The 26,398-nt window shown below is 42.2% G+C and overlaps 1 protein-coding gene and 1 long non-coding RNA gene across 20 annotated transcripts in view; one reads left to right on the top strand and one right to left on the bottom strand.

The window, feature by feature from the left end:
* The window catches only part of LOC310687961, a 41,356-nt gene extending 23,088 nt beyond the window's left edge, over positions 1–18,268 (top strand). For 2 of the 3 annotated variants that reach the window (XR_014516683.1, XR_014516684.1), the window contains exon 4: positions 3,148–3,200. This is a non-coding gene — a long non-coding RNA (uncharacterized lncRNA). Of the gene's footprint in view, positions 1–3,147; positions 3,201–5,095; positions 5,190–17,987 lie in introns of those variants that run through there. The other variant, XR_014516682.1, reaches the window with a different exon arrangement.
* GRIP1 (glutamate receptor interacting protein 1) overlaps positions 1–26,398 on the bottom strand; it is a 344,378-nt gene that overhangs the window by 222,267 nt on the left and 95,713 nt on the right. For 8 of the 17 annotated variants that reach the window (XM_083463362.1, XM_083463378.1, XM_083463376.1 and 5 more), the window contains exon 1: positions 17,291–17,833. The exons of 4 other annotated variants lie outside the window; for them this stretch is intronic. In XM_083463362.1, coding sequence (XP_083319488.1) covers positions 17,291–17,423 — 133 coding nt within the window. In that variant the 5' untranslated portion in view covers positions 17,424–17,833. Of the gene's footprint in view, positions 1–17,290; positions 17,897–26,398 lie in introns of those variants that run through there. 5 more of the 17 variants (XM_083463377.1, XM_083463379.1, XM_083463382.1 and 2 more) reach the window with 5 other exon arrangements.

Here is a 26,398-nt window from a genome sequence, read left to right as displayed (position 1 = left end):
CAGTGAGTTTTTGCCTCTCCTTCTTTGCCTGAAGAATAAATACCTAAAAGTGGTGAAGACATATTACTTGCATTAATACAATAATATTAATACACATTACTGGTTGCAGATGTAGGTTAGTATTTACATTGTGGTTCATAAATGTATGTTGGCTAGCCATATTGCACCACAACTGTGCCCCATTTCCACATGTAAAGCACAGCACCTCCTAACACATCCCCATAATCAAGTATCCTGTCGTAACAATGGCAAAGCTTAGTACCAAGCAATCTCTGCTGATTAATCATCCTGCTTTACCCAAATCTTCACCTATTTTCTATTTGTCCAAAATTGCATAGGTTTGGTTGTAGAAAACTGGCAGAAACTTGATTTTTAAAAGTTTGTATAATTTAATAAAGTCACACACACACACACACACACACACACAGAGAGAGAGAGAGAGAGAGAGAGAGAGAGAGAGAGAGAGACTAGTTCATTTCAACTGCTGTCTGGAAGTACATAATCTGCATTTTGAGCCAGACTTTAATGGAGGTTAAATAAAAATTTAAAAAGCCTTGCATTACAGCTTCAGCTGGTTTTAGTTACTTAGAAACTCATAATTCCATTAGTTCTCTGGTTATGCCCCAGACTGAAATACTTTCTAATGGAAAGAGGACAGATTAAATCTTTTTTGTTGGGAGAAGGTATGGATTGAGATGAATGACACAGTTTTGGGCTGTTTATATAACAAGGCATATTCAAGAGTTTATATTCAGGTCAACTCTGTTCACGACACAATAGACTTCTAACAGAATGGAAATTCTAGCAGAAGTATGCACATTCTTATTAGGACATATTATATTAGGGCATTAAGAATATGCATTAAAACTCTGTGTGTGTGTGTGTGTGTGTGTGAGAGAGAGAGAGAGAGAGAGAGAGAGAGAGAGAGAGGGAGCCCACTGTTAAATCTGCTGATTCTTCAAATTCATTTTGCGTTTTCTTCATTGCAACAGAATTCCCATTTATCTGCACCCATAGATTTTTGCATGTAGTGGTAGAGCTGCTATTTTTAACCTTCTGCTTTCATCACAATAGGAATTTTATGGAACTTGCTTAGGAAATTGTGTCATTACACATGTGCAGAGTGCAATCCTTGGATTCAAACAGAAATCAAGCATCGCTTTCAAACATTTCAAACATGGCCCCTATCTCCAGCTTGCTGTTTTCCTTCTAGGTCCCATTGTTACCCCCCCCCCCCAAAAAAAGAAAAACTCTGGCTTTATCTGTTGATAGCCGTCTTCTACCGAGCCTCTTAATGGCTCATCACCCAGGCTATCATCTCACCAAGAGGATAGCCTGATTACTCCAAGAACTAGAAACCTTAGAAACTGATAACAATACAGAGTTTGTTGCAACACACTTCCACTTGTCCCGTGCCTAGAAAACATGGGCCCAAGTGGTTTTCTGTTTGCCCCACCAATTTCCCCAGGAAAATGCACTCTTTAGTGCTAAATCGGAGCGAACATAAATCCACAGAAAACCCCTGACGTCTGCTCTGATTTAGTGCTAAAAAGCAGGTTTTCCCAGGGCAAGCAAAAGTTTGGATGAGCCTGGTGCAACTACATCTGGGGCTGTTTTTTGCAGCAGTCCTGACTCCTCCTATATCTGCTACAGTAGATGTGCTGGATAGGCCTCCTAATAATAGATGGAGTGAGAGTCTTCTTAGTAGGGGTGAATTTCAAGCAGGCCAATCAGTCATATCCTTTTTTTCATTTTAGAGATGCATGGGAGGGGGACCTTTTTGCCACAGCTATAGTTCTGGATTAGGATTGGCTGAATGGTGCAGAAAACATTGACAGGAATGCCTCTGTACATCAAGGAAGTGTGGCAAGAAAGAAAGAGTTTGTGATTTTGAGGAGGAAATTAAAAACTGCTTGACATTTTCAGTGGGAGGACTGTGCCCCAGTAGCCCTAGTCTCCCCTAGCTGTATGTTTGGGATGTTGCCTTAGCTACTCAGAAACAATAAACTACATGTGAACCATTCATCTAACTAAATGCAACTAATATCCTCCAGCATACATTAAAATGTGACAAAGGTTCTGCACGCACGCAGAAACAGGAAGGCTATTATCTGCACAACACAAAGTTTGTAATGGGAGTCCTTGGCCATTGCATCCCAAAGTCTACCACGGGGAGTAAAGCCTCAGGAACTTTACTAAAGGTGATGTGGGTGGGATGTTCTAATAATGTCCCATCACTAGAAAATCATTATGGAGGCTCCGCTGGGTATTACACCTTTGCAAACAACGCAAGAGGAGTTATGCTGGTTAAAAAGAAAGGCCAGTCTAGTCAAGCAGCTTGGTCCCACAGTAGCCACCCAGATGCCTATGAGAAAACCGTAAGCAGGACCTGTAAGGATTTGAGGGAGGCAAGCTTGAATTACCTACAACAGCTCAACAGGTCGCCAAGATGTTGTAATTCAACATCCAAATGGCCACAGAACCATCATATGGTGCAGATCAGGCTCAGGCATAGTAACTCAGAACCACCGTACGTACAAGCTTCTTCTTCTTGTTGTTTAGTCGTTTAGTCGTGTCCAACTCTTCGTGACCCCATGGACCATAGCACGCCAGGCACTCCTGTCTTCCACTGCCTCCCGCAGTTTGGTCAAACTCATGCTGGTAGCTTCGTGAACACTATCCAACCATCTCGTCCTCTGTCGTCCCCTTCTCCTTGTGCCCTCCATCTTTCCCAACATCAGGGTCTTTTCCAGGGAGTCTTCTCTTCTCATGAGGTGGCCAAAGTACTGGAGCCTCATCTTCCAGTGAGCACTCAGGGCTGATTTTCTTAAGAACGGAGAGGTTTGATCTTCTTGCAGTCCATGGGACTCTCAAGAGTCTCCTCCAGCACCATAATTCAAAAGCATCAAATCTTCGGCGATCAGCCTTCTTTATGGTCCAGCTTTCACTTTCAGCTTTCACAAGCTTCTTAATTTAACTAGAATGTGTCTATTCCATAATCCATGCCTAATACCTTATCACCACAACAGATATCGCCATAACATAGGAAAGGCAGCCTTTAAAGATGAGCTACAGAGCTAGGACTCAGCGGCTGATGGTGGGGAGTAAGTTGCCATTGAGCTAAACATACTCTTTTATGTACTCCAGGCAATCACTTTGATCTAGAACTAACCAAGACCCCACCAGTGTTTGATGAATGGGGCAGGCAAACCAAAACCACAACAGTGTTTGATGAATGGAACAACAACAAGCAACCAACCCTCCTGCCAGAACATCCAAATGTAGCAAAAAGGGGTAGGGCAGACATGACCAAGCATCATTTTCAAATGCATTTTAAGTTTACCAGGGTGATCTTGGTGAGGACAAGATGGTCACTGGGAAATAGAGTGGAATAACCCTTTTAATAAAGTGAAACGACCCAATTATAATCTCTCTTTTGTCATGGCGAGTGTGCGCCCGACGTGTCATTACAATGAAACAAAACTGCACATGATTCTACAGTTACTTTGAACACAATAGTAAATGTCAGATGCAAATGTGCACAGTTGACATGGTTTGTTTGCCTAAAATCAGCATGCAATTTGGCAAACATGTAGGCTTTGGGGGATCTGTGGAAAGAGAACAGAAAGCTTTCTAGGCAAGACAAAAATTATGTTGTCTGTTTCACAAAAATTATCTTGTCTCATTTTTTAAGACACAGTATGTAGAAACTATGGGGGGTTCATAATAAAAGAGAAGCACAGTCAGGTTACTGGACTCTTTCCCCCTACCTCCAGAACAGAGACAACAGAGATATTGTGTTATATTTACTGCCTTGATTGGCTGAAGCATGATCATGTAAAGTCAACATTTTGGAAGCATATATATATTGAGTTTGTTCAGGCTTCTTTATTTCATGCTTTACAAGAAATGGTAAGCAGCAGGCAGGACAAAGGCATACTGTGAAGATAAGCAATCTGATGCAGGAAAGGGACAGAAAACAGCATTTTTGTACACTGTAGAATGCCTCCCCATGCTGTTGTACCAAGGCAGTCTTCACCTGCTTTTAAAGTGGTTATTGAAAGCTTTTTTCTTTCTGATGGGTAGCCTAGAGGCTGGCATATACATGGTTTCTTGAGCAGCAGGCTGTGAAACATAGGCTGTGGCTGTGATTATTAACTTGGAGGGGACCAGTAAATGCAAAGAGAAGCCAACTAACAAGGAAAAATATAGTCTTCACTTTTTTAAAATTCATTCATTCATTGCTCTAGGGTAAGCAAGGGGAAAAGTCATTTGAATACACACGCACCTTAAAAGAATATACTGCTTTGGGGTTTGCTCTATACATGTAAAAGCACATTTGCTTCCCTCCAAAAAATATAGGGAACTGCAAGGATGTGGGTAATTGTAGCTCTGTGAGGTGTTTTTTTATTATTTTAAAATCTGATCTATTTATATCACAAGCCAGTTCTCTACCAAATCTTCCCATTCCCATGTGCAGAGAGCAGTGTGCACTCAGTGATGCAGGCTAGAACTGGATCACGTCCTTGGTCATTATTGTGAAATGACTTTTTAAACCCTGCTGAAACATATCTTAATTTGAACTGAGCTGATTTTAAAATAAGTATCTTTTGGAATAATAAAGTATATCTAAAAAGAAGAAGACAAGCAGGGAAAAGTTCAGTTTTCAAGAGCTGATATATAAGACATCCATTATGATGAGTAAGTACTACTTAAGAAAATCTTTTATGCCATGACTAGCCTTAGAATGAAACCAGTGATTAAAAAGAGATTGCTCATGAGAATGAAATCCTACCACTCAAGTAATGCATGGATTGATTCTTCTCTGTGCTCTGTTGGAAAGACTCTGCAAATCTAATAAGAATTTATATAAATTGAGAGAGCATGGTCCAAGTATCTCACCTTTCTTCATTTATATGTCATTAGAGTTATAGTTATATCTTTTTAAGGATGAAGGACTTGAGCAAACCTGTCAGTGTTCAAAATTAGTTTTCCATCTAGTCAGCCTATGAAATCCAAGGACATTCATGTATAGAATTTTCAGACCTGAACTTTTCTGTATCAAACATGTATTTTTTTTCCTTGATACATGCAGATACCACTCTAAATGAAGGCCAGCAACATTGCTGAATGATGACTGTAAAGAATCACCAATGGCAGCCCCTTGTTGCAAGCTGCAGCAGAAGCAGGTGAAAAACTTCCCATTTTCCAGCAGAATGTTGATAAATATGCCTTTGTAGCTCAAGAAATATAGTGGGCAAAGTAATGAGGAAAGATGTAAGTTATCAGGAGGCAAAATAATCAAGGGATCTTAACTGGAGTTGAAAGCACAGCCAATTGGTCCTCATCTAAATACAATCATAGGTTGGTGAACTGCAATAATTGTTTATGGATTAAGATACAACAATGCTGACCAAGGACAGAAGGGAGAGGTACTAGCAAGGGCAGCTGAGGGTGGAAGCAGCTGACCAATCCTCATGCCCAAGTTTACTTAGAAAGGGTTGAATCCAGATGAAGTTGGCTATTTCAAGGTCATACTGAAAGTATGTCCTACATGAATATTGGAAAGAAGTTGATGCAGTGGAAAACAAACACTGAAGTTGTTATTACAGAAGAGGTGAGGCAGTCTGTTTTCTCACTCTTTAGGGAAAACTGATTGTTTCCGAATATCACCGTTCAGATCAAGGGAAGTCATAGTACCACTCTATTCTGCCTTAGTCAGACCACACCTGGAATACTGTGTCCAGTTCTGGGCATCACAATTTTAAAAGGATTTTTTTAATTTTGAAAGCTGGAATGTGTGCAGAGGAGGGTAGCTAGGATGATCAGGGGTCTAGAAGCCAAGCCTTATGAAGAATGGTCGAAGGAGCTGGGTATATTCAGCCTGGAGAAAAGGGAGACTGAGGGGAGATATGATAGCCATCTTCAAATATCTAAAGGGCTGTCGCATAGAGGATGGAGCAAGCTTGCTTTCTCCTGCTCTGGAAGGTTGGACTCAAACTAATGGCTTCAAGTTGCAGGAAAGGAGATTCCAACTAGACATACAGAAAAACTTTCTGACAGTAAGAGCCGTTCGACAGTGGAACGGTCTCCCTCAGGAGGTTGTGGACTCTACTTACTTGGAGGTTTTTAAGCAGAGGTTGGATGGCCATCAGTCATGGATGCTTTAGCTGAGATTCCTGCATTGCAGGGGGTTGGATTAGATGACCGTTGGGTCCCTTCTAATTCTAGTTGTGAAAAAGCAGTGAGTACATATATTTTGGCCTTCATCAACACTCTATTTCATCCTAAGAACAAGCTCTATCTGCTGGTGTTTAAAAGAGCATTTAAACACCTTCAAAAACTCTCCTCCCTTCAACTTAGTTCTCTAATGCATGCTGATCAGTGCAGTTCACGCGTCTCCCCTACCCCTCCTTGCACGTTTTTAATTCTATTTTGTCCTAACGTGTTTCCTTCTCACCATCAGGAATATACTTCGCTATTACATTAACTATTTTGCCGTTGAAAGCACCATTGTCTTAAAGGTCAATCACATTGGAAATTAACAAGTGAAACATTGCAAATGCTGAAGAGTTTTTATTTATTATATTTCAATGCTATCCTTCCTCTCGTGGGGGCTCAAGGAAGTTTACCGCATAACAAAGTTGAATTGAGCAGGACTCAGACAAATCTCATAAAGGGTACATGCAAATGGCTGCCCACTTGTATTTCAACAAGTTTGTAATAAGGGCACACCAGAAGCCTAGATCTCCTAAGCAGCTGGGGAAGGCATAGTTCAGGGCTGTACCAGTTCAGAACACAGGCACAGACTCATGTGAGTCAGTGGCCTTCCAGTAAATATTTCCCATCAACTCTTCTCCCTGACGTGCTGTTTCCTGTGTGCAGGAGAAAGGTTTGTATGGAGGAGCATTCAATCACGAAAGCTCCAGTCTCAAGTAGTATGGTCCAGAGGCACGTTTTCATCCCTGTGTTCTCTGACTGAAGATATTAATTTGCTTTCTTCACATTCAGAAAGACAATAGGCTGGTTGTCCTCCGCCTTTTTAAGACCTTGGGAACTGAAGAGGCTGGCTGCTACAGGAAGACAATTTTACGCATGACCTGAATGGAAGTGAAGAGACAGCTGCTTGAACTGTCATCTGGTGTGTGGCGCAATATGGCTTAGATGCCACTGTGCTACTTTACTTTACACCTGTGATCTTTGTCTGCTGTTTTTGAGAAATAATTCCGACTGACTGACTTGTGTGTACATAGTACCAATGTAGCCTAACATCAAATGTGAACTAGATAAACTAGGGTTTATGTCTTTATTCTGTGTGTGTGTGTGTGTGTGTGTGAGAGAGAGAGAGAGAGAGAGAGAGAGAGAGAGAGAGAGAGAGAGAGAGAATGACCTTAATTTGCAGAGCAATCCAAAAACCCTTCTGGGCAGGGATGCGTGGGTTGATAAATGGTCTCCCTCCTCTAAGCCTGCTGAAAGTTGTGGTGAGTAGAAGCCCAGTAGCAATATCCCTGCCAGCAGAGCCTGGTGGAAAGCCCCGAAAGGTGAACTGGTTTGTGATCTGTTGTGTCCTGAGCCAGTCTCACTGCCATCAGGTAATGCCATCAGCACCCCCAATCTGGACCCATATTCTGTGCCAGCCTGGACCTAGTTCAATGATAAAGTTTGATGGCCCAGCCCCACACCTTCCACAACAGCTACCTTGAGCAGCCATGATGCCAATGCAGTAGGGGCTCCACCACTCTACTGTAAGGAGTGGGGGCTAGAATTTCAGCCTAAGTCATAATCTTAGACTGAGACCTTTCCCTTTGTCCCATTATATCCACACATAAAATACTAGACCCTCTGGACTGCATGTGGCCCTGGGAAGCCTTCAATGCAGTCACACAGGTGCTGAAGCTGCGCCCCTCCACCAATTCCTTTTGCTGCCTTCCTGAGAAATTCACGCTCCTTTAAGCCCACAACCATCTGCCCCATGTAAATTGTGCTCCTTTCAGCCACCCCCAACAACTGTTTGGGGACCTGAAAGTTAGAGTGATGAACAGTCATTCCTACCTTGCACATTCTGCCTGTGCATGTGAATGGCTTCTACTCCACCCGTCAGCCCAGGCCCTGTCAGATCTACTGGCATTTATCCCAATGACTGCTGATGTACCTTCATCTCACGTGGCCCTCAGGGGCAAAAACACTGTGTGACCCTCTCCTGTAGGCTTAGTTTTGGCCCCTACAACTCCATGAATACTTTCCCCGGGTCACTATCACACAACTAGCACCTTCTGGGCCTTTTTTCTGACTGTATATATTGGATTGCATATGAGAAACTGAGAATGCAACTCTTCAAAACCACATTTTACAGGTGCCTAACCTCAGATCCGTATAGTTAAAGCTATGGTTTTCCCAGTAGTGATGTATGGAAGTGAGAGCTGGACCTTAAAGAAGGCTGATCTCCAAAGAATTGATGCTTTTTAATTACGGTGCTGGAGGAGACTCTTGAGAGTCTCAAGGACTGCAAGAAGATCAAACCTCTCCATTCTTAAGGAAATCAGCCCTGAGTGCTCACTGGATGGACAGATTGTGAAGCTGAGGCTCCAATACTTTGGCCACCTCATGAGAAGAGAAGACTTCCTGGAAAAGGCCCTGATGTTGGGAAAGATGGAGGGCACAAGGAGAAGGGGACGACAGAGGACGAGATGGTTGGACAGTGTTCTTGAAGCTACCAGCATGAGTTTGACCAAACTGCGGGAGGCAGTGGAAGACAGGAGTGCCTGGTGTGTTCTGGTCCATGGGGTCACAAAGAGTCGGACATGACTAAATGACTAAACAACAACAACAACCTCAGATCCTACTGAGGAATGCCAGAGGTGAACATGATGATAAAGACATGCATAACCAAATATGCACAGATACATCCTGGTAACGTCAATCTCTGCATGGCCCAGGCAGCACCAGGCACCCCATCTTTTCATCTGTGAGGAAGTTCATGCTGAAACAGGCCATTTGCAATAGTGGTGGAAGGCGTGAGAAGCACCGTGTTTCATTATGGAGAGGATGTGTGTTTAAAAATAAATCTGGCAGGACTAGGTCAAGTCATTTTTCTGCCCAAGGAAGAACTGCAAATGGTGCACCCTCCCACAAGTCAAGATACATAATACCCAAGGCCAGCTAAGTTATTTTGACATCTGAGGCAGAAAGTCCTACAAGCACCTCTTCCCCTACCACACAGGAAAACTACAATGATTATAAACGAATAACTAACTACTTGCTGCCCTTTCATGACACCCAAAATCTGCTACTTGAGATGGCTGCCTCACTCTGCCTGGTGGAAAAGCCAACCTGGAGATTTGGTGCAGTGTCTTGTACTTTTAAACACAAGTAACTCACAACAAAAAGGCATGTATTGATCTTTGCAGATTCACCATTAATTATGCACTCCCCATCAATAAAAGGAAAGAGAATACTACTAGTTAACCCCGTAAGATTGTTGTCAGAAAACAATGAGGCACTGTTCGCATTGAAGTGCTGTATAAATGAAGAGCCACAGCATCAGGGGCTATCCTGTTCACATTTAATGCAGTTCCAACATTCATTGATCAATCCAGATATTCAACAGACAAGAAAAGAGCAGGATAGGTAAAGTGAAGTTATACCAGAAGATATCCTAGCTTAACAGAGCTTCAGCAGTACTAGCCAATGTTTAGTTTATTTATATGCCACTCTTCTGTGGTGGACAGCCTAGATATCAAATAAATATCAAAATACACCGTCATATTTTTTAAAAAATGTAACAAAACATTTCAAACCAATAGGATTAAGGTGAAGAAGATGAAATTATACAATCACACCTAATATATATTAACATAAATGCAAGATCAGAATTAATAGTAAGAAACCCAATAGCTCATCTAGAGGTAGGCAATGTTGTGCTCTCCAGGTGTTGCTGGACTACAACTCCTATTATCTCTGATCGTTGGCCATGTGGGATGGGCTTGATGGGAGCTGGAGTCCATCAACATTTGGAGAGAACCGTATTATTTACTCTGGATTGCGGGTGGCGCTGTGGGTTAAACCACAGAGCCTAGGACTTGCTGATCAGAAAGTCGGCGGTTCAAATCCCTGCAACAGGGTGAGCTCCCGTTGCTCGGTCCCTGCTCCTGCCAACCTAGCAGTTTGAAAGCACGTCAAAGTGCAAATAGATAAATAGGAACCGCTCCGGCGGGAAGGTAAACGGCGTTTCAGTGCGCTGCTCTGGTTCGTCAGAAGCGGCTTAGTCATGCTGGCCGCATGACCCAGAAGCTGTACGCTGGCTCCCTCGGCCAGTAAAGCGAGATGAGCACCACAACCCCAGAGTCGGTCACGACTGGACCTAATGGTCAGGGGTCCCTTTACCTTTACACTACTAATGTGGGTCTTGTTAAACTCCAAGGAACTTGCCATCCCTTGCTTAAATACAGCTTTGTGGGGCAAAGCCTTCCCACTACCCTAGATGGTTCACAACTGGCTGCTTCATGTCTATCCTACAGAAAGCAGGAAACAGTAAAAGGAAAGTACTAGGGAGTGGCAGTGATGATATTTTTCTCCAGTTTTCTGGATAATTCCTTCTCTTAACATCCTGAAGAATGTTGCAATATCCCAGGAGCTCTGTTCTTGTGGACTACTGAAACCCTGCCTAAATAGTGAAGAAATAATCCAAGTTTGGGTCCTGTTCAGACAGTATAATAATGATATACCAGAAATATACCTCTAAGCTTTCATTTGCCAAACTCAGCTACTTTAATGTCATCATCCTTCAGAAAGAAGCTTCTCTACTGAAAATGTTCAAAAGATGACACATTTCTAGTTCTTAAAACCCTTGACACATCATATATAGTGGCATGTATAGAAGCCTATTCAGCCTTTTAACTATTAATAGATACTGTTTTGTAAGCTCTATAAAACACTTGGGCTCCCGACATCACACTACCATCAATGCAACTTCTACATATCAGTTCAGAAGACTGGCATGCTCAGGAATGCGTTTCAGAAAACCAGGATAGCTGTTGCTGGCATGGTGCCGTGTCCCTCCCACAGTCTGCTTTGTTTTCTCAATTATAGTGTTCAGTATCTAAGACACTGCTTTTAAATTTAAGCTAATGCACTGTGATCATATACGAGTTCATGCAAGAGAGTAACTTGCCAGGGCCAGTTCCAAATCTGAGTGGGCTGAGTGGGCAAAATGCTCTCAGGTGAGCCCCCTTCTCCATCCTGTGGCTGCAGATGCCGCCTGGGTCTGGTGGGCAGCTAAGGGAAGGTGAAACTAGGAGTAGGCAGAGCCAGAGGTCACAATAGGCAACACAAATTTGACACCAGCACAAGACTGTGGGCTTGGGAGGTTGAAGAAACACAGGGGTTAAAGGATGGAGGAGAAAGAAATACAGCAAGGACCAGAAGAGATGAATAACACTGAGGGAAAAGAAGAAGTCTAGGGTCTGGGAGATCAAGAAACAATAAGGTCTGAGTGGAAGGTGGGGCGGGGGAGCAAGACAAAGGGTTGGGAAGATATAGACATAGAGAGGTTATGGGATGTGGAGTGAGCTTTTTTGCTCTGCACTGCAGAAAAGGAAGTCCTTTTCTATCTTGTCATGCTTCCCTGCCCCTGCCTGAAACCACAGCAACACCGCCTGCCTGCCTACTGCTTCCCTCCCGGCCTCTGAAGTGCAATGCTTCTCTCAGAACAGACTGCAGAGGGTATGTGATCGGTTGAAAGAATCCTGCCTGAATGAATTCTGATTGGTGCAAGTACACCAATCAGCATAAAACTGGTGTATGTGTGTGTGTGTGTTTTGAAGTGCTTGCAGTAGATTCGTTGTGGGAGTTGGTCCTGAACAAATCATTCTTTGAAAATTGAAGGAAATAATTGGGTCCCGATTGGCCAGTTTCAAGGAACAAAACTCATTTAGAGCAATAGTGTCTCTTGGTGACCTGCCTGGACACTTCTATAGGAAATTGCTTGAAAAAAGGTGACTCTCTCTCTCTCTCTCCTGTGGACTGCAGCAGTGGGGTCAAGCCACAGTATGCTGATACCAGGCAAAAGGGGAAAGTGGGCTCAAGCTCAGGGGTTTTAAGATGGGGTTAGCTGCTCTTGATGAGTCACCACCCTTTTTGCCCTTATGCCTTTATTACTGGAAACTGGTGAGTTTACCCAGCAGTGGCGGGCAGCCAGCGCTCCAAACAGGTGAGTCTAGCTGCTATTTAAATGTACTTCAATGTTGCAGAGCAAGGGGAATTTGAATGGCAGCTGTAGCTGTAGCTCAGCTGCCCAATGCTGCTCAGAAGATTGGGCTGTGGGGTAGGGGATAGAGGAAAGACCAGGGCAGGCACCAGTGCAAGTGCATGGGCAGCTAGCCAAATGTTGTTGTTGTTTAGTCGTTTAGTCGTGTCCGACTCTTCGTGACCCCATAGACCAGAACACGCCAGGCACTCCTGTCTTCCATTGCCTCCCGCAGTTTGCTCAAACTCATGCTGGTAGCTTTGAGAACACTATCCAACCATCTCGTCCTCTGTCGTCCCCTTCTCCTTGTGCCCTCCATCTTTCCCAACATCAGGGTCTTTTCCAGGGAGTCTTCTCATGAGGTGGCCAAAGTATTGGGGCCTCAGCTTCAGGATCTGTCCTTCCAGTGAGCACTCAGGGCTGATTTCCTTCAGAATGGAGAGGTTTGATTTTCTTGCAGTCCATGGGACTCTCAAGAGTCTCCTCCAGCACCATACACAGGATCACAGCAATAAGACTATAGGTTTTCTTGAACAAATGCTAATTTCAGACAGGGAGGCCATCAAAGCATAACATGGCTGGGCAGGTTACCCTCTTTTCTCATTTGAAACTCTTTTGTGGGGTGGGGAACCTGCAACCCTTGTCTTAATTTCATGCAGCCCACATAGATGAGGTAGCACAGAGGCAAGAACAGAGCACAAGAGATAGAGAGAAAACTACTTAATCCTGCAATGCTACAAACTCCACATACATTTGGCTCTGCCTACCCCATCCCCCGCAACATTGGCTGACGCCACAGAATGACTCCCCACCCCCAACAGTGGCCTATAATGGCCCCTTATAGGAAATAGTTTTCAATCCCTGTATTAGTAAGTAAGAGGTAACAGGTGTGCCTGGCAGCCACCTACCTGCTCTTCCCCTGATTCTGCTTACCTGTTTCATTCTGCAGAGGTAGTCATTTTGGGATCTTGAGTGCCAACAGAATTAAATGGCCCTACCTGTTAGATTCCCATAATTCAAAGCTGGATAGCATTGATTCCCAGTTGCACAGGATTCTGAATTGCATTACAGCAGGGAACTAAAATAAATAGCTTGCAAATATATTCCACTTTTTGAGTCTATGATTATCTACAGCTACTCAATCAATAAGTGTCAGGTTCAGCCAACTGTTCCTTTCTCACTGAAAATACAAACAACACTGCTGGGCTTATCAGCTATGGAAACCTTGATTCACATCCTTGCTTGACTTATTCTCCAATGGGATTGTTGCAAGGTTAAGATGGGGCAACCGGCTTGGAGGAAGGATGGGATACAAATTTGACAACAGATTAAAAGAAGAAATAGTAACTAACCTAGCCTGCTCAGCCTCTTATATATATCTATATATTCATTCAGTCTTTTTCAAATGAATTGCTCATCCCAAATGCTCATTTTTGTCAAAACTATTAATAAAATTATTCACATTTTTATCTCCTGCCACACAAGATTTTTGAGACTATCCGTGGAAAGGCTTTTCAACAGCTGGACTGAGGAACAGTTTGGGAGAAGTGATTATAACATGTGGGTGTCACTGCTAAACTTGCAGAAGCCAAGTGTGTGAGGGTTTAAAGTGTCATAAAATGGCATCTGCACAGAGCACAGGAATCAATAGTATGTAACTCAGTTACGGGTGCCTTTGCAAACTTAACATTTTAAAGCTTTTGTTGTTGTTTAGTTGTGTCCGACTCTTTGTGACTCCATGGACCAGAGCATGCCAGGCACTCCTGTCTTCCGCTGCCTCTCGCAGTTTGATTTTAAAGCTACTAATAGTAATTTCAGGTGTTAAAATTTTTCTCCTTGCAGTGTTCCCTTATATCTATTGGAGAACACCACAATACATTTGCTAAGACAGCAGCAGTAACTATCCAGAAGTTAGTACTGAACTGTTATTGCATATACTGAAAATTATGCTGGCACAATCATGAAATCCCTACGAAGACACTGCTGCAATGTCTGTGGTTATGGGCTCTGAAAAATAAGCAGCTTATCTGTAATATATATATTATTCATTTGGCCCACTGTGGAATATTCTAGGGTACCTGTGGCTGTCCAGTTATTGCTGGACTTCAACAGCCAACATGGCCAACGGGCAATGGTTCTGGGAGTTGTAGTCCAACAACATAAGGAGGGCCACATGTTCCTGTTCTAGAGCTCCAAATGAAAGGAGAAGCATACCCCTCCTTCCTCCCAGCTACTGTAAATTTGACATAAAGCAAGGTTAAAGGGGCTGGGAACACATCTTCCTCTTCAGCCTACTGCTAACTGGAGTGGGAACAGCAGCAGCAAATGTCTTCTCCAAGTTTCTTCATGACTGCAAGCTCTTCAAAATATTTTTCATCTTTAGTTTAGAAATGCCATCTTTAAGTTAGATACTTTGAACAATTTAAACTTAGATTCTTCAGATGCTACATCATGGATCCAATATCAAATTATATGCTTGCATGGTGCAATATGCAGTCGTGCCCGGAGGTATTAAACATGTATGGCCACTTTTTGCCTAAGACAATTCATTCTACTAGTTATTGTTTCTGTGCTGTTGTCTCTTCCTGGGTTTACTTCTAATGAAGCCCTAACACTTCATACTCAGATATACATGGCTGTACTTTCCTACAAGTGCCTTTATGCAGAACTCCCAACAGGATGGGGGGTGGGAATAGGGGGAAAGGTCAAAGAATTTAACAGAAATATTTCCAACAGAAGCACCCAATTTACTAAGTATAACAAAGGAATGTAGGTGTATTGCTATTATGTTTCTTTGAAAATCTTCCCCCACTTTTAAAAATTACTTTGGAACTTCCATTCAACAACAACAAAAGACGAAAGATGGTTTGCTTCACATATAGAAAGCAATAGCTACCAAGAGGTCAAAGTAGCCACACTTAATGATAATACAGACAACTGCAAGTTTGAGAAACAGCAACACTCCATAGGACACCCTTCTGCAGCAATTACTATGTGTTCCACTTTTCTAGTCACTAGAGCAGCGCAAGTCATGCACTCCAAGATCAGACAAAAATTGCGAAAAAAGAAATTATAAGAGATGCTACTGGTACAACAACTCCCAAACCACTGATAACCAGGTGCCTATAGGTTATCTGTTGGAATTTTATTTCTTTATTAAGCAGCTTTTTCTTCCAACTTTGAAACCAGAAGGCATTCCCAACACCATACATGATCAGTATATCTGAAGGTGAAGCAGCTACTCTACTGGTAGTAATATAATCTATGGTAAATGGCAAAAGTGTTTTCCAAGTTTTTGAGAGACTAAACACTACCAGCTGTAAAACACCAGCATGAAATTACTATCTGATATACCTTGGGAGGCTGGAACATCCAGAGAAGAGTCTATCATTTCATTCTAGGTGGACAATGAGACATCCTTATAGGACAACTCTATTCACACCCTTGCTCAGTGCCATTTTTCACAGAATTTTGTCTTACCCATTTGTATCCTTTGCTTTCCTTTAATTTCTATTGAAGTGCATTATTCAAGGGGAAACCTTGTTTGATTAGTTGCATGGTCTGGAAAGTGGAACAAGGACCAAAGTTGCCAAAGTTGCTATTTTAATCATGTTCATTTTGTACAGTAATATGCAGGTTAGTTTGACTAAGGTTTCGTATCTGATGCTACTATGAAATTCTTGCTTGAAATATAGGCGGACACTGGGCATAGAGAATCAAAATTAGGATCAAATTACTTAATCCTCATGTTGTAAAAATTAAAGTCTACATTTGGGTTTTTAGCAGATATGGTTAACTCCACTCCACTCCACAAAGTGCACAATAAATATTCTACAAAATAAATGTCTGCAAAAGAGAAATGGTTAGATGTTAAATCATTTTTCACTGGCACAGCCATGTACATTTCCAAAATTGCAATTTAACTTTTTTTTTCCTCCAAGGAAAGGGAGATATGCTACAGCACACTATGCATTAGATTATAGCCACTCTACTTAAAACACACAGTTGTTTAAATTAAAATATAATTGTTATGTCTTTTTAAATGATAAATGCTCAGGATGCAGTAGACAGGAAACTATTCGCTGCAAATATTTTAAATTAATAGCACCATGTTATACATCTGTTTGTGCCTGGCTGCTTATATTGTCAACACCTTCAGCTTAAAGCATGGCATAATAGACTCAGCAATGCCTACATGTAGCTCCCCAACCCATTGTTCCCTCAGGCACTTCTGGGCATCTCCAATCCTTTGGGATAGGTACAAGACAAAGCATGAACTCAGAGAGCTTACAGGTACAGAGAATATTTTGAGCACATTACATTTTTCAAATACAATTTCGCACAGATCCTAAGCATGATTTTGTTGCCTTGTTATAAACTGCAGCTGCAGACACTTGGCGACAGAATAAACTGGCAACATAATTAGTTAATTTTTCAACCAGCACCAGAGAAAATAAACTTGAGCTACTTTCTCCTAGAAAGAATGAAGCAAAAACGTATCTACAAAGGGCTGACTTGCATTCAACAACCTTTATGTTTAACTTCAACTTCTAAATTTATGCATGAGTGCAACTACCATAAATGGTACTTTAAAATTGCTGGGGTGTGTATGTATGTGTGTGTGTGTGCGCGCGCAGACACACACATAATATATATTGAAAATACACACACATCAAAAGAGAGAGAGAGAGAGAGAGAGATGCAGACATACTGTACACGTGCACTATTAGAAAAGGTCTGCAATATCAGTTTACAGCTTAAAGTGCTTTAATAAAAGGCTTGCAACAACAGAAATCAATTAACTGCACCTGAAATATTAACCATGGCTTTGAACCCTGCCTTTCTTTCATCCTACAAGATCATAAGAGCTTTTTTTAAAAAATAAAAATCTGCCGGTACATCTATGCAGAAATCAACAGTGTTTCTGAAATGCTTTAATACCTGCGTGAAATACAGTAGTATTCTGGTCTGCATTAGCATTTCGTGCCTAAATGCAATAGTGGACATTTGTCACAGCAACAGAAAATACATTTATACAGTGCTTACTTGGAAAGTGTTCCGAGGCGTAATAATAGACATCCTCATAACCCTCATGATAATCCTCCTCTGGCCGGTACTTTTTGCCTTTTCTTCTCCTCGATCTTCTTATCTGCTTGACAAAGCCCAAGAAACGCTCCATCTCATTCAGCAGCCCACAATATCAGGTCTGTGTACCCTTTGTTGGTTTTGGCCAACAGCTGCACTTCACAAAAAGCAGCCTGAGCATGAATGAGCAGCAAATACAGGAGAACTGGCCCCTTTGACCAGCCAGCTTGGCACCATTCAAAAATCAGTTTAAGCTCTGACAATAAAGGACACTCGCTGCTTTACCTTTGCCAGATCTGAACAGAAAGAACCGAAGAGACCATTTCAGTCTGAAAACAAATATTTATAAAGAGAAAACCATCAGCTGAAAAGGTATGCTCTTCGTGTCAAACACGCTCTAATAAATAAACGGAACAAAGTTCAAAAGATCTGCCTGACAGCAAGAGGAATCCCAGCACTAGAATTTCACTATTCTGTGTCTCCATCATTTGAAGAGGGGACAGAGGGGCGGAGATAAACGTTACTCAATGGACTGAACCACATCTGAAAGTAGAAGAGGTTTTCTGCAACCTAATATTTACTACCTTATTATTTGCAGTTGCACACCTTCAAATGTCATGTGATTTTTCTCTCTTGTCTTCTCTTCTTTGGTTTGCAGAACAATTAACAAGGAACACATCGTTTCTGAATACCATACAATGCAGCCTGAACAAACAGAAAAGTGGTTTAATCCATATACACAGACCACTCACTGGCAAGCGTGTACTGAATGTGTTAATTGGAGCAGCGGGGAGAAACCTTGGCAGCTGCTTCTATATGACACATTTACCCATTGGGCATTGATATATTTCAATCATTATGCGAACTAAATATTGCAATACATAGAAAGACTCCTCACAGATTAAGCAAAGCATACTTATATCAAGCGAACAAACAAAGGAAGCTATATCATAAACACAGCATATGCCTCACTGTTTTAAACCAGGCATCCTAAAAAATTTTGGGTGAGTTTTCAAACTTAAGAAAACACGTGAGCTGTGTGTGTTCTTCTTTAAACCTACTTTCAGAGCTTGAAAGAATTATCAATGTGTTCTGCTTGAATGCCATTCCACAAGCATTTGCTAAGATAAGAAAGGAATTTCTAACAAAATCAAAGCCTCTTTTACAGCAAAAACAAAAAAAAACCTAAGGCATGTTGATTTAAGTCCAATCAGAATAACATTTGCCAGAAATGATTTTGCAACCCTCTCTACTCCAGCAAAATTGGAGTGGGGGGGATCCTTTATCACCAGGAAGTATCAGTTTGCGATGTAAGACTGGAATGCAATTAGTATATCAGAAGTGGAAACAAGGTGGGAAGTGAGTGCACTGCACGGTCACTGATACAGAGCACTGACCACTGGGCTGAGGGCTCCAGATCTGTATTGGTGGTCACTGAAAGGCAGCAGAGTATAGCATACTTCAGTTCAGGAAATATTGTGCAAGCAATACACAGGCATGGGCAAACATTGTTGGGTCACACAAAGTTCTCCTGGCCATTCCTTAGCAGTATCCACACTACCCCTGCATATCAGCAACAACCACCAATATAGTATACACTTCTCCCTTGGTCACTGGTCAGCACTGGAAGCCATTTCACTGCACTCTGCCCTGTCACACTGGTCATCGCCATGTATCAACCAAATTATCACCTTATCTTAGAACTAAAAAAAAATGGCTGTCCTCGCATTATGTGGAAATTGCTTAGACTTCCTGTTAAAATAAAATTATAGCATCATTCTAAAACTGGACAGTGAACTCAGCTAGGCGTTAATTTACAGTAAAGGAGCCCTTCACTGATTCATCATTTCTGGGAAACCCCAGCACATAAAGCCAGCACTCTGAACTGACCAGCTCCTCCTCATCCATTACTATTTGAGTGCTGAATTTGAGCCAGAGCTCAAAAAGGATCACCCCAGGATCTTGCTTTCAGTTCCAGAGCTCAACCCAGAATCTGTAACAGGATATTCAAGCCTTCACTTGGGTATCACTTGCTGTCACATCTTACTAGCATCTTTCCCCATCACTGCTACTCCTTATACGGCAACATAGGATGGAATCTTCCTAAGAGCCAGTGTGGTGTAGTGGTTAAGAGCGGTAATCTCGTAATCAGGCGAACAGGGTTCGCGTCTTCGCTCCTCCACATGCAGCTGCTGGGTGACCTTGGGCCAGTCACACTTCTCTAAAGTCTCTCAGCCCCACTCATCTCACAGAGTGTTTATTGTGGGGGAGGAAGGGAAAGAAGATTGTTGGCCGCTTTGAGACTCCTTAGGGTAGTGATAAAGCGGGGTATCAAATCCAAACTCCAAACTCTCTTCTAACCTGAAAGAATTGTTTTAACTTGCTAAAAAGAAATTCGTAACTCAAGCTTGCTTGGAAGCCATGTTTCGTATAAATAGAACCTGTGCAGGACCTGGGTGCATCAAAAGGCAAAGGGCATTAATGTCATGGTGAGAGCCTCTTCCCTGGTCAGCCTACATGTATAGAGAGAGTCCTCACTAACCCATAGGTCTTGGATGGAACCACAGGTCAGGGCCTGACTTGCAACTCCAGCCCACATTAACTTTCTCATGCCATTAAGAGTGTTCTGGACATATCAGCATACTGAAATATATATTGGACCTGATGGTAAGCAAGCTGAAAGGCAGCGTGCTGGGCTGTAGCTCAGTGGTAGAACACATGCTTTATGTGCAAAAGGTTTCTGGTTCAATTCCTGGCATCTCCTGGCAGGGCTGGGACTGGGAGAGACTCCTGCCTGAAAGGCTGGAGAGTCACTGCTCATCAGCATCTGGGCTAGATGAACCAATCAAGTAGAAGATGCCTTCATATGTTCCTCAGCTGCTGGGTCTGCCAGGCCCCAACCTCCCTATACAACCCTGGAAACATCACCTGCTGCCAACAGATTTCATGCTCACAAGCTGCTGTACATCCTTATTATACAGTACTGTGCAGGCAAAATCAATGGCAGAGGCAAGAGAGGGAACGAGACTCTGCAGCTTGGTCAAAGATACTTGGTTGATTTATCTATTGATGGCAGATGACTGTAAGGTATACAGGTATCACTGCATATTCTTTAGTATGAAAGCTGCATACCTAAAGTCATTTATACTGCAGTGCATAGCTAGGAATAGAGGAAAAGCTGGATTCTGTTCATGTTTGGTGCCAAATTCATCCAATTCACAGTTTCTGAAATAATATGGGAACCGAAACATAGCTATCCCTTGAAATTCATACTGTTCCGAATTTTGCAATACAGTTCTCCAACCATCCAGTGTTTACAAAAATGCACGTATTAAGGGAAATAATGCATAAAATGAAGCTATTAGTGAACATAGCATACAAAAATGCATTATATCAGGGGAAATTGTTTGCAAAATGTGTATGTTACAATTCAAAGTGTTGCTGTTGACCTTTAAAGCCCTAAACGGCCTCAGTCCAGTATACCTGAAGGAGTGTCTCCACCCCCATCGTTCTGCCTGGACGCTGAGGTCCAGCTCCGAGGGCCTTCTGGCGGTTCCCTCATTGCGAGAAGCAAAGCTACAGGGAACCAGGCAGAGGGCCTTCTCGGTAGTGGCGCCCGCCCTGTGGAACACCCTCCCATCAGATGTCAAAGAGATAAACAACTACCTGACATTCAGAAGACATCTTAAGGCAGCCCTGTTCAGGGAAGTTTTTAATGTATGACATATTAGTGGTGTATTTTTGGTATTTGTGGAAGCCGCCCAGAGTGGCTGGGGAAACCCAGCCAGATGGGCGGGGTACAAATAAAAAATTATTATTATTATTATTATTATTATTATTATTATTATTATTATTATACTCAAAACTTGTGTGTGTGTGTGTGTGTGTGTTTATTAATACAAATTCACACTTAAATTCTGATGAATTTTCATGAAATTAAAAAATAAATGCAAATTGCTGCAAGATGTGAATAACTGAATTTAGAAATGGAGAGAACCAAAATTGATAGATCATTCCATCCCACTGCATAGCATGCATAATTCACATTGCCAGTCCTTCAATGTTCAATGTTCTTTTTCCAGGAAATCACCTTCCCAACTCATCCATTTTTGTTTTGGTCCTAAAACCCGGCCCATATCTCCTGTCACCATGTTTCCCTCTCTATTCCAAGAGATGCTTTGATTGGCTGAAGGCCATGAGGCCAACTGTGGTGCAGAGGCATATGTATTTATATTAAACATGTAAATAAGGGGCTGGCCCTTTCAGATAAATGCTTGAAAGTCATAGCAAAATTGCATTTTGAATGCCATCATGTCAGCCATGCTGTGTGAGGTGAAATACTTTGTTTTATTGTCTACAATCATATCAAGGACTTATCTTCCTCTTTTTAAAAGATGCATGTGTAATTTTAACCCCTTGATTCTATTGGTGTCTCATGAGCAAATTTTTTTGCTCTGTTGGGCCAGCAGTGTAAAGAAAGGAAAAGAAATCCATTATTCACGCATGATGTACGACAGCAACTATTTATACTATTAAATATGTTTTGAAACATATTTCAGGGTAACAGAGAACAAGGAGAATAATTCAAGTCTGAAAACATAAAATAAATTTATGGACTCCCAGGAGATCATCTCTACACAATGTTTAGTGTGAAGAATGAAAGCTAATTAGATGTCTAATGATCTGCATGACATTTTGTGAACACCACACATGGTTTCTGCAGCATAAGTTCTTTTGCGAAAGGATGGAAGCTAGAAAGAGTAAACCACAGCCAATTATACATGCTCTAAGTCAAAGAGATGTGACAGTTGCAACATTATATGTTTAGAAAATATCTGCTCATAAGGCAGAGGAGCCTGAAGTGAAACCATTTAAATGCAATATCAAACAACAAGTTAGACATATTCTGATGCAGACCATATAATTATTGAGTCCTCACTTATATTCTACCGTAGTATCCAGTATCCAATATTTTTATTACATGCCTTGCAGTCCGTTCAATTAAATATTTTAATTCCATTGCAAGATTTGATCAGTGGATCCTGTAACTACTCCCTTCAGTTACTCATGCTAACATATATTTCTGTCACGGAACAGGGTGGTGGGGTTACTTAATTACATAGTTACCAAACAGGAGCTAAATAAGAGGATGTGGGATCATTAAAAGCAAAAGATCACACTAAAATAGAAAGAGGCTGAGAGGTTTTATGCTAGTACAAACAGATCCACCCTTTACTGATCTTCAGCTGGGCTACAAGTTTCACTTGGCACCTCTTCCTTTTGAGTAGGCTCCTTCTGTATCTGCCATCAGGCCTGCCTTTTGTCTAGGCCCGGGGCCTAGAAAGGGGAAGTCCAGGTCTATAGGGCTCATTTGGGGTCCCAAGTGTTAAATATATGTGTGAACAGGTGAGCCAGGGTGTTTCTGCGTGGCCCTACACCTATTTCTCAGATAAGGGCTGCCGCATGGAAGTTGGAGCAAGCTTGTTTTCTCCTGCTCTGGAGGCTAGAACCCGAACAAATGGATTCAAGTTACAAGAAAGAAGATTCCGGCTAAATATCAGGAAGAACTTTCTGAAAGTAAGAGCTGTTCGACAAGGGAAGAGACTCCCCAAAGAGGCAGTAGACTCTTCTGCCTTGGAGGTTTTGAAGCTGAGGTTGGATGGCCACCAGTCGTGTATGATCTAGTTGAGATTCTTGCATCACAGGGGAGCTCTCAGGGTACCTTCCAACTCTAGAATTCTATGATACTATGTACAGTGGTAACTCAGGTTAAGAACTTAATTCGTACTGGAGGTCTGTTCTTAACCTGAAACTGTTCTTAACCTAGAATCATAGAATCATAGAGTTGGAATAGACCACAAGGGCCATCGAGTCCAACCCCCTGCCAAGCAGGAAACACCATCAGAGCACTCCTGACATATGGTTGTCAAGCCTCTGCTTAAAGACCTCCAAAGTAGGAGACTCCACCACACTCCTTGGCAGCAAATTCCACTGTCGAACAGCTCTTACTGTCAGGAAGTTCTTCCTAATGTTTAGGTGGAATCTTCTTTCTTGTAGTTTGGATCCATTGCTCCGTGTCCGCTTCTCTGGAGCAGCAGAAAACAACCTTTCTCCCTCCTCTATGTGACATCCTTTTATATATTTGAACATGGCTATCATATCACCCCTTAACCTCCTCTACTCCAGGCTAAACATGCCCAGCTCCCTTAGCCGTTCCTCATAAGGCATCGTTTCCAGGCCTTTGACCATTTTGGTTGCCCTCCTCTGAAGCACCACTTTAGCTAATGGGGCCTCCCGCTGCTGCTGCTGCTGCTGCCGCACCGCCGGAGCACGATTTCTGTTCTCATCCTGAAGCAATGTTCTTAACCTGAGGTAATATTTCTGGGTTAGCGGAGACTGTAACCTGAAGCGTATGTAACCTGAGGTAACACTGTAGTGCTAGAATATAAGTCAGATGGGTTCTTGAAACTGAGCCATCCATGTGGTAAGTGAATTTCAGTCTTCCTCACAATACATTACTGGCAATTATTAGCATATTAGTCTTCTGAAACATGAGGTCCAACAATATATTAAGTTGATTTAAAGCTTTATTGCCCTTGCATGGCTCACCAGATAGAACTGCTTCTCCTCAGTGTCCCTGTGAGGCAAAGTTAACCAGTGCCTTGCTGGAGCAACTAAGCAATTCTTCTTAAATCTAATAAATAATAATACCTATGGCCTTTTAAACTGTGTGAGAGGGTTTCTGCTTTTGTTTGTTATTGCGGTATTTTTGTTTGTGTTTTAATACTGAAAACCACCCTGTGATCCTCGGTTGAAGAATGATACAGAAATTTAATAGATATTATGTAATGATAATATCCTCAAAAATCCAAGTGAAAATTCAGTTTCTATTGCAGACATTACCTCTAGAGGAAAGTTTTTTTGTGTTGGGGTTTTTTTTGGAAATATTATACTCTGTTTAGTATAGAGAATATCAAGAAGTTTAAGAGAACTATAGGACCAAAGTTAAAGCACTGGATAAAGCCCAAAAAGCTTCCCGAAAGCCAAAAGCAGTCTGTAGTCATAAAGCTTCTTCCAGTTATTGCTGCATGAAGATAACAATGATGAACAGAAGGATTTTACTGCCAGCGAGCTCAAACAAGTAAGTTCTGGTTAGTGATAAAAAGGACAAATATATACCCATATTCTTAGTGCACTGCAAGTGCCTCGGCTTTTCTGAAGCTTCAGATGAATAACAAAGCAAGGATCTAAAGTTTATTAACTCACACTGGAAGTACTTAAACTTTCCACTAATTATTTCCATCCTACTAATTACGAAATAAATGCACTGGAATTAAGACTTTTCTTATCCTTGCAAGTTCTACAATGAAAAGAAGTTTAAAAAGTAATGATTGCTGAAAAACCCCAGAAAGGCAAAGAAACATCCAAATATATGTAAATGCATATTATTACTCTGTTCTGACAACCTCAGTCATCAACCAGATAGCACAGTCCATTGAAAGCCATTGCATCATACCCATTTCTCACACTGTAGTATTTCTCAGCGTGTTAAGAGATAAGTCTGACCTCCAAGGCCATCTGAACCAATTTTTTATACAGTGAAAGGATTTATGGGTCACAAACAATTCTTGACAGCCATCCATCCACTGTCTCCCTTAAGAAAAAAAAATCAATACCACAATTTTTTCAGTAATCTTTTTCCATTGCCCAACTGCTGTTGCAGATGGAAAGTTTTATACAGTCATACCTCGGGTTACAGCCGCTTCAGGTTGCATTTTTTTGGGTTACGGACCGCCGAAACCCGGAAGTACCGGAACGGGTTACTTCCGGGTTTCGGCAGTTGCGCATGCGCAGAAGCACTAAATCACGCTTTGTGCATGTGCAGAAGCGCCGAATCGCAACCCGTGCATGCGCAGACGCACTGCTGCAGGTTGCGAACGCTGCGAGTTGCGAACATGCATCCCGCGCGGATCACGTTCTCAACGTCGCAACGTCGAGCATCTACTGTATCTACCATCCCATCAGCAATATTACAGCTCTCACCTGGAAGTTGCTTGAAACACCCTTCAAATGGTGGCTGTTCCACACAACTAGCTAGGTCATGCAGATTGCTGCAATTGCATTAAGAGTCTTCATGCCAGCACCAGCAGCTGCCAAGGATGTTGTTCAGCTCAGGCACTGCAAACCGTCCATTGTCCAATACAACAGTAGCAATCCCAATTACAGAATAACAATAACATAGGTGGGGCACCCTGTTTAAATAGTGTGTGTGTGTGTGTGTGTGTGTGTGTGTTGAAAAGTTATTTATGTTGGAAGAAACAGGAAAGAGGGTTGAAATGTTGGGACTTTGGTTGGGGGCAGAGAGGATCTCGGGCAGAAAGGGATGCTAGATTTTCCCTGTGACCTTCCTGTGGAGCAGGAAGCCTCAGTGAAGGCTGGAGGAGAATTTGGTCACCCCAGGGGGAGGCTAAACAAGAGATGGTAGTGTCTGAACCAGAGTTGGAATAGAAGGATGCAGTCTTGTCATCTAGAAGCAGGTTCCCCCTTCACAGATGGAACCAGACCCCCCACACATACTGTTGGGATATGTTGGGATACTGCCAGGGAGACAAAGTCCATCATGGCCTCACGTCGCCTCCGGTGCGTCCATCGATCTCCCGTAGACATGCAGTATCAGCAATTAGCGACACGAGCTCCAGAAAATGGCTTGCCACATACCAGGGCTGGTGCATGCTCTTATCAGCAGATAATGCACAGTAGAAGTTGCACGCAGGAGAGCATTATTTACAAGTTTTATTCAGCGTTGATCAGAACAAAGAAAAACATGACTGCCTGCTTCAGTGTCTCCAGACACAGAGAGAAACGAACGCAATAGGAAACATAAACATCCTGTGAACAGGAAATGCGCAGACTCTGTGACTCACAAAGCCCGCTCCCTTTTAAGGTGGAACGGAAATATCCTAACACATACACCCCACAGAGTGTGCACTTCCAATCTTAGCATTCCCACAAGTCCCACAAGTGAGCGCACCATGCCTCATTTTTTAAAAGCTTGGCAGGAAGAGCAGC

Source organism: Podarcis liolepis (genome assembly GCF_965112155.1).
Source record: "Podarcis liolepis genome assembly, chromosome: 10".
Lineage (NCBI taxonomy): Eukaryota > Metazoa > Chordata > Lepidosauria > Squamata > Lacertidae > Podarcis > Podarcis liolepis.
This window is presented reverse-complemented; position numbering and strand designations above follow the sequence as displayed.